Source organism: Nelusetta ayraudi, unplaced genomic scaffold (genome assembly GCF_046127955.1).
Source record: "Nelusetta ayraudi isolate G7.1 ecotype Tasmania unplaced genomic scaffold, CSIRO-AGI_Nayr_v1 ptg000017l, whole genome shotgun sequence".
Taxonomy (NCBI): domain Eukaryota; kingdom Metazoa; phylum Chordata; class Actinopteri; order Tetraodontiformes; family Monacanthidae; genus Nelusetta; species Nelusetta ayraudi.
In genome coordinates, this window is record NW_027466067.1 from 10,465,485 (window position 1) to 10,472,500 (window position 7,016).

The 7,016-nt window shown below is 50.3% G+C and overlaps 1 protein-coding gene across 3 annotated transcripts in view; it reads right to left on the reverse strand.

The window, feature by feature from the left end:
- Positions 1 to 1,555: 1,555 nt before the first annotated feature.
- pax7a (paired box 7a) overlaps positions 1,556 to 7,016 on the reverse strand; it is a 48,001-nt gene continuing 42,540 nt past the window's right edge. For all 3 annotated transcript variants that reach the window (XM_076025373.1, XM_076025372.1, XM_076025375.1), the window contains exons 8-9: positions 3,677 to 3,926; positions 1,556 to 2,292 (exon numbers count right to left, since the gene is read on the reverse strand). In XM_076025373.1, the coding sequence (XP_075881488.1) occupies positions 2,177 to 2,292; positions 3,677 to 3,926 (366 nt within the window). In that variant the 3' untranslated portion in view covers positions 1,556 to 2,176. The remainder of the gene's footprint in view (positions 2,293 to 3,676; positions 3,927 to 7,016) is intronic.

Consider the following 7,016-nt stretch of genomic DNA (forward strand, 5'->3'; position numbering starts at 1 on the left):
AGGTTCAGTCGAGTCTGTTTGTGAGATCGGTTGGTCGAATCATCCAAACACATTTTTTTTTTCTTTTTCTTTTTTCCTTTTCCTGATGTGGAGCCGTCCTGAGGTCCAAAGGAGCTTTTCACTCTGCTTCCAGCTCAGCTCGATCCTCTTCTATACAGGTTAAGTGAAACACCATCAGTGGAATTTATATTTCACTAATTTATACAAACTCATTCTCACCTTGGTCGATAAACATGAAACTTTTGGTCAAAGTGAGTAAACCGATCAAATACAATTAGAACAAAATAAAATAAAATAAAACGACAAAAAAACAAAAAAAAAAAACAAAATGAAAAGAAACATAAGCCAGTTAAGGAAAATCAATTCATTAACTTCCACAGATCCCTCGCTCACCTACCACTCAACATAGTTTTGTTTTAGTATAAAACATAATCTTTATTAACAGGCAATTCACAATCTGCTCCGGCTACTGTACAGGTTTCAGCATTTGAAAGGCGGCGGAGGACTCGATCCTCTCGCACGTCGTCGTCACGCGGATACCAGGTTTTGAAAAAACAAACAAACGGATAAAACATTTTTTTTTCTTCCAAAAAAATAAATAAAACGAAATCTCACACGTCTCAAGGGTTCGGCTAGCCCTGAATTGTGTCAAAGGTCGACTGTGGCGGCAACGCAAATATTCCTAAGAATGCTTCTTTTTCTTTTTCTTTTTTTTTTCTTTTTTTCGTCGTACATGTCAGTCAGGACGTCATAGCAGAGGATTAGACAGGAGCCCGGACCAATCAGCCCCAGCTACCTGTGCCCTTTCACCACTGACTGGATTATATGATTTTCCAGAGTGCGTGTGAATGGCACAGCTTGTGTGCTTTTTAATCCCGTAAGAGAACGCGTTGGAATGCCTGTAGTATATTTGTAGACGGCGTCTGTGGAATGTGTGGAGGAATGTTTGTTCAGTCCGAAAGGAGCGGGAACCAACTGAGGATGCATGTACAAATTGTGCTAATTACTCTCTTAAGAAAAAAAAAAAAAAAAAAAAAAAAAAGAGAGAGAGAGAGAGAAAGGAAAAAAAACTGGAATACCAAAGGGTCACTATGTATTAGCCTTGACATTATTTTTTTGCACGATTTAATCTGCTTTCCACTGTAAGTCACACCGGGCTCCCTGGCAGATGGGATTTGGGAGAAGCAGGGGAGGGTCTGGCCATCCTTGGCAAGGTCCATATTTCTAAACAAAAATACATTAATTTCCCCAATCCTGTTTTTGCAAACAATGCCCCCCTCCCAGTGGACCTGGCTAAGGATGGGATGGAGGTTAGAAGGGGGAAAGCTGTTGGCCGCCAAAACGCCGCTTTCAATTCCCCGCAGGATGCACCCAGCCAGACTTCCCACAGAGTGGCCAAGTTCTTTAGGAATGTCAAGACGAATATGAAAGTGGGAAGGTCAAATCGCTCGAGCTCGGGGAAAACGGGCAGAGGCAAAGCAGCTTGGAAAACAATCATCCCCCCTCTCGTGTGACTGCGCCGACATGGCAGACGCACACGCGCGCACACGCACTCGCGCGCGCGCACGCACGCACGCACGCGCGCCTCCAAATCGTCTCAGTCACCCACACTGTGGTTACACACCGACATCTAACAGAGAAAAGAGATACGGATGGAATCAAGAACAACATAAATCACGTTTAACCATAATCATAGAACAGCAACGATAATCTTAACAATATCAAAAAAGGAAAGGAGAATCAGAAGAGTCACTTGGAATGGGGGTTGGCTTTTCCGTTAACTACTATGAACAGCGAGGTCAAAGTACATGTTGTCGATGGCTCTAAGTTTGTGCAGGAAGGAGCTGCAGGCCGACGGAGGCGGCGCTCTGGGAATTGGCTTTTTGCGGTCGGGGGGGGGGGGGGGGGGCAATGTAGAAGAAGAAGAAGTAGACAGTAGACGCCCAGAAGGAGAAGGAGAAGGGCCACGGAGCTCAGTGGTCGTCGAGGAGGTGGCGAAAAGTCCAGTTCCCCAGGAGCCGCGAGTGTCTCCGGTGTCACGGCCGAGGCTGAGGAGGGCGGAGGGAGGGCGGAGGAGGGCGGAGGGAGGTGGCAGACGGTAGTGCGAAGTGGGGAGCGTCCGTCTTGGGGAGAGCCGGGTGGGGCGCTGAGGGTGTGGGGTTGGGAGGGGGCGGCTTTAGTAGGCCTGTCCTGTCTCCACCTGCAGCAGTCCCAGCACGGCCGAGTGGTCTCCCAGTTTCATCCTCCGCTGGGTGGACAAGCTGACGTTCTTGGCCAGGTAGTCAACAGCAGCTGATCCCAGAGAGAGAGAGAGACACACACACACACACACACACACACACATGCAAAAGCGTTAGACAGGTGGTCCTTTAACGTCCCATTCCCTCTAATTTTTGCTCACTCAAACGAAACGAAAACAATCGGCGGAGACAGAGAGTGGTAGAACGGTAGAAGGCCCCCCCCCGCCCCCTCCACCCTCCCTCCCCTTCTCCGTTTGAGGTTGGCACGCCGCTGGCACGGAGCACGTGCGCCCCCCATCCCTCTCCCCCCCTCCCCCCGTCCCTCACCACCGGTGAAGTCCCCGCGCTGTCACTCACGCGGCTCCCCCGTGTGTGCGCGTTCCGTGTGCCAGTCTTCATTACACTTGGCATCTCCGATTTCATGCCCTCCACACTCCGGCGCGGCCGATCATTTTCCTCCGCAGACAGCAGCTTCTCTCCTCTCTCCTCCATTCATTACCCAGCCACTGTGCTCAATCACCGTCTTAATTAACCTCACATCAGCTCACATCCGCGCTGCCGTCACTCTCTCGCCGCTGACAAAAAAAAACCCAAAAGAAAAAGGCCCAGTTCCCGCACTGCAGCGGCGACGACGGCGGCGGCGGGCCAGGCGTGCACGCTCACGTGCCAACGCATCAGGAAAAAAATTTATGAATAAATAAAATGGAGAGAGAGAGAGAGTGCCGGTGTTGGTACATAATCTGTCTGGGGCTACGGAACGTTTCCGGGGTCTTACAGCAACTCTATTTGGACAAACTACATCGCGGTCAGATGGATAGCTAGCTAGCTAGCTAGCTAGATAGATAGATAGATAGATAGATAGATAGATAGATAGATAGACCGGCCAGCACAAAAGCGACATGTTTACCCGAGAGGCTGCGGATACAAGCTAATGGCTGCTAGCTGCTAACAGCTAGCTTGTTGAGGAAGTGAGCTCGGGTTTACCTCCTATGAACAGCTATGACAGCATCAGTCAATTATGCTAATCTAATAAAGTAAACTCTTTCCTGCCCCCGGGACCCTGTGTATGTATGTGTGTGTGTGTGTGTGCGTCGCGGATGAGGAACAGAGACGCTAAAAAGAAGAGGAAGAGGTGGGCAAGAGGACACGGTGGCCCCCGAGGGCGCGGCGCTCTTTGAAGTGGCCCTTTTCCTCTCTCCCATCCGAGAATGGTGGTAATTTTTTGGGTGGTGGTGTCTGTGTGCGTGCGTGTGTGTGTGTGTGTGTGTGTGTGTGTGTGGGTCTTTATCAGGAGCACGTGTCTGGCGACCACGAGCCCAGGGCAGGAAGGTCAGGGGGGCGCTACTGATGCCTGGGAGGTGAACGTAGCCCCTCAAAATGCGAAGCAGTCGTGTCAGAGGGAACAACGCGGTTGGTTGGGTGTTGGCGGTACTCACTCTGGCCGTACTGGCTGTACTGGTAGCCGGCGGCGACGGGGTCCACGCTGTAGCTGGTGGCGCTGTAGGTGGGGGGGCAGTAGGACTGCGAGGAGGCCAGGCTGTCCACGCTCTTGATGGTGTCAGAGCGCTGGCTGCAGCTGGCCGAGATGGGGTTGGAGCTCTCCAGGCTGCTGTGCAGGGGCGAGATGGAGAAGTCGTGCTGGGGCTGGGAGGGGACGGCGCTGGGGTTGCTCAGGATGCTCATCACCTGGGGGAGGGGAGGGGCGGAGAGAGGAGGAGAAGAAAAACGGAGGATGTTTGAATTTGGGAGAAAAAAAAAATTGAGGATCAAAGCATTGACAGAGTTGAGGGAGAGTACTTTTTTTTTTTTTTCCCTCCATCCACCCCTCTTTCCCCCCCCCCCACCGCAAAATATGGAGCCACCCTGACACTTCACGGTGCGGATGCAATAGAAATGCGCCGTTTCAACTTTGAAATGGCGGAAAAGGGAAAACTTCTCCCTCTCGGTTTTAAAAAAAATTTTTTTTTACCCCCTCTCAAGAAGAGGAGGGGTACGAGAAGGGTGTTAAGGTTAAAGAAGAAAAAAAAGGGGGGGAGAGAAAGGGAACAAGAGAGACAGTTTCCATTAGCCGGAGCTGCCAGTAAGTGTTCTGCTGTGGGACAGAAGGGTCCCAGGGTGATAATAGACCCACCATCCGTGCCAGACAGCCTCTGTCCCGGAGCCTAAGGCCTGAGCCCGAGCCTACAGCACAACAAGCACCAAGGGAGTCCCTAATCCCTCGCCCCTAGCCTACCCATCTCATGAATAGTAATGGAGTTGGAACTGGTAAATGATCCCCTCAGATCCCCGCACAAAGTAGGCTCGGCAAACCTCACGGAGGGGCCCGCTGATACTGCAGGTTGAGAGTGGCCCCCGAATATCACAGTGTGTACATTATTCATAGTACATAAAAGCTTCCAATTCAATATTCTAGATTAATGTAATAGCGTGTGACACTCGTCAGAGGAAGGTCTCAAAATGTGTTAAAATGGAAGAGATTACTTCCAGCACCGGCCGAGTCTGGAGCGCAGCGGCGGCGGCGGCAGCAGCCTGGAATACTGTGAAGATTTTTTTTTTTTTCCCCCAACACTGCGTTCCAATAAGTGAGAAAAGGAGAGTGGTCTGTACGTGTGTGTGTGTGTGTGTGTGTGTGTGTGTGTGGGTGAGAGCATGAGAGGGAACTGTCCCTTACATGCTCTCCCGCTTTCGCAGGGAAGCCCCTCCATCAGCATCAGGTTCATGTTGAGTTTTGCTATGCCGCACTGGCCTTTGGCCCTTTGGCTGCTAAACCAATTAGTCTCTCTGGATGGAGGTAGTTACACAGGAGTGACGCACACACACACACGCACACACGCACACACGCACACGCGCGGCCATATGTTTGCAAACACACGCGGACGCATGGCGTGCAGACGCGCACGAGCTTCAACGTCCGACGGCCAAAACAGGCCACGAACGCCTCGCCAAGCCAGCAACGGCCCCACCGAGGGAAAATTAATCAAATTCGGCCAATTAATCACATTTCCCGAGGAGAAAAAAAAAAAAGGGGGCCTCCCAGGAAATATAAAACATTCAAAGCACATCAGATACATAAAGGGTCGTCAGTCATTTCCACACGTTAATTCTATCAGTATGGAATCCCCCTCCCCCCCGACCCCGCCTCACCCGACCACCCGTCCCCCGAGCATGTGACACGGAGCCATAAGAGGAAGATTCATGGCTCTCCTCATGCCGGACACATGTTGGGCTTCCTCACACACACACGGAGCTGAAGCGCACGGCAGGCCGCGCCGGCGTGAGAGGAGAGCCCGGACGGCCCATCCGGAGCCCGGACGGCCGCAGGGCGCCGGTCCATTTTAGTCAACGCTTTAATTGAACCTCGATCGCATCGTCGCTAACCGGCGAAAATGAACATCCAACAAATGGCCGGGATATTGTTCATGCTCATCAAAGTTCTTCAAAAGAAAATGACTTCTTATCGCCGTCATTGGAGCGGCATCCCCCCCCACCCCGCCCATTGCTTTATTATTAGGTCCGCCCCTTTATAAAGACGGAGAGCCTTCTGTTTTCACTTCTTCTTGACGGGGGCCGAACTCACTTTTTCCGACGGAAAATGAATCTATCGAAGACGCGTCGTGTTTCACCACGGCCACCGCTCCAGTTTTAATTGCGCGGCTCTGTTTGCGTCGTCCACGTCTGCCATAAAGTTCTCTCTCTTCATGACGGGATTAGCAAGCAAGCACTGGGAACATAAGCGCCTATGAAGTACACACACATATATGTGTGCATGTATATATGCATATGTATGTGTGTCGACATATAGATATGTACATATATGTATATATATATATATAAATACACATAGACACATACATATATGTATATATATATATCTACTTATATATACACATATATACAGATGTATACATATATACACATATAGATGCAGGAAGGGTAAAAAATACTTGATGAAAGGATGTGGAAAGAGAATGATTGAGTGTTCAGTATTAGTCTAACATCAGTTCAGCAGTGGATAAAACAGTCCGGCTCAGTTTTAATGAACAATTAGTGTAAAACTAAAGAGCTGCGAAAAACATATTAGGAGTATGTTTCCCTTCCACACACACACACACACACACACACACTCCTTGCACTTGTGCAGAAAAGACTTCCTCCCTGCTTTTTTTTCGCTCCCTGCCACCCCCCCTCCCCCGCCCCCCACCCCAACCCCACCTTCCCTACCCCTCCTCCATCCGCCTCCCCCCGCATGCAGCGTCCTCAGCAGCCCCAGAGTTCGTTTGTTGTTCGACGTTGTGTGAGTGCTGGTTTGGGAGAGATAATGTGAGCCAGGACCCAGTTTAAAGGACAATGCTCCAGGGCGTTCCCTGCTTCTCTCACCCTCGCCGCCCCCCCCCGCCCCCCGTTTTTCCGCTCCCGCTCCGCAGATAGATAAATAATAATAAAAAAGTAATTAATTCTCTTAACTTCTGAGCCCCCCTAGCCTGTGGCGAAGTGAATGGGGAAGTGTAAATTGATACAATGTGCATCCTTTCAGATAAATAAATAGCGGGCCTGAGACACAAAAAGGGGCCCTTTCATACCTCCCTAATTTCTTGAACAGCCAAATTACGTTGTTTTTTTTTTTTTTTGTGTGTGCGACTGTTTGACGAGATGTTCTTTGTTGGGTTTCTTTTGCGGCGTAAAACAATGTTGCAGAAACAGCCCAGAGATGTTGCAGTGGGGGGCGGGGGAGGGAGTGGAAAGAAAACACAAACAAACAAAAACAAAGGGGTGAAA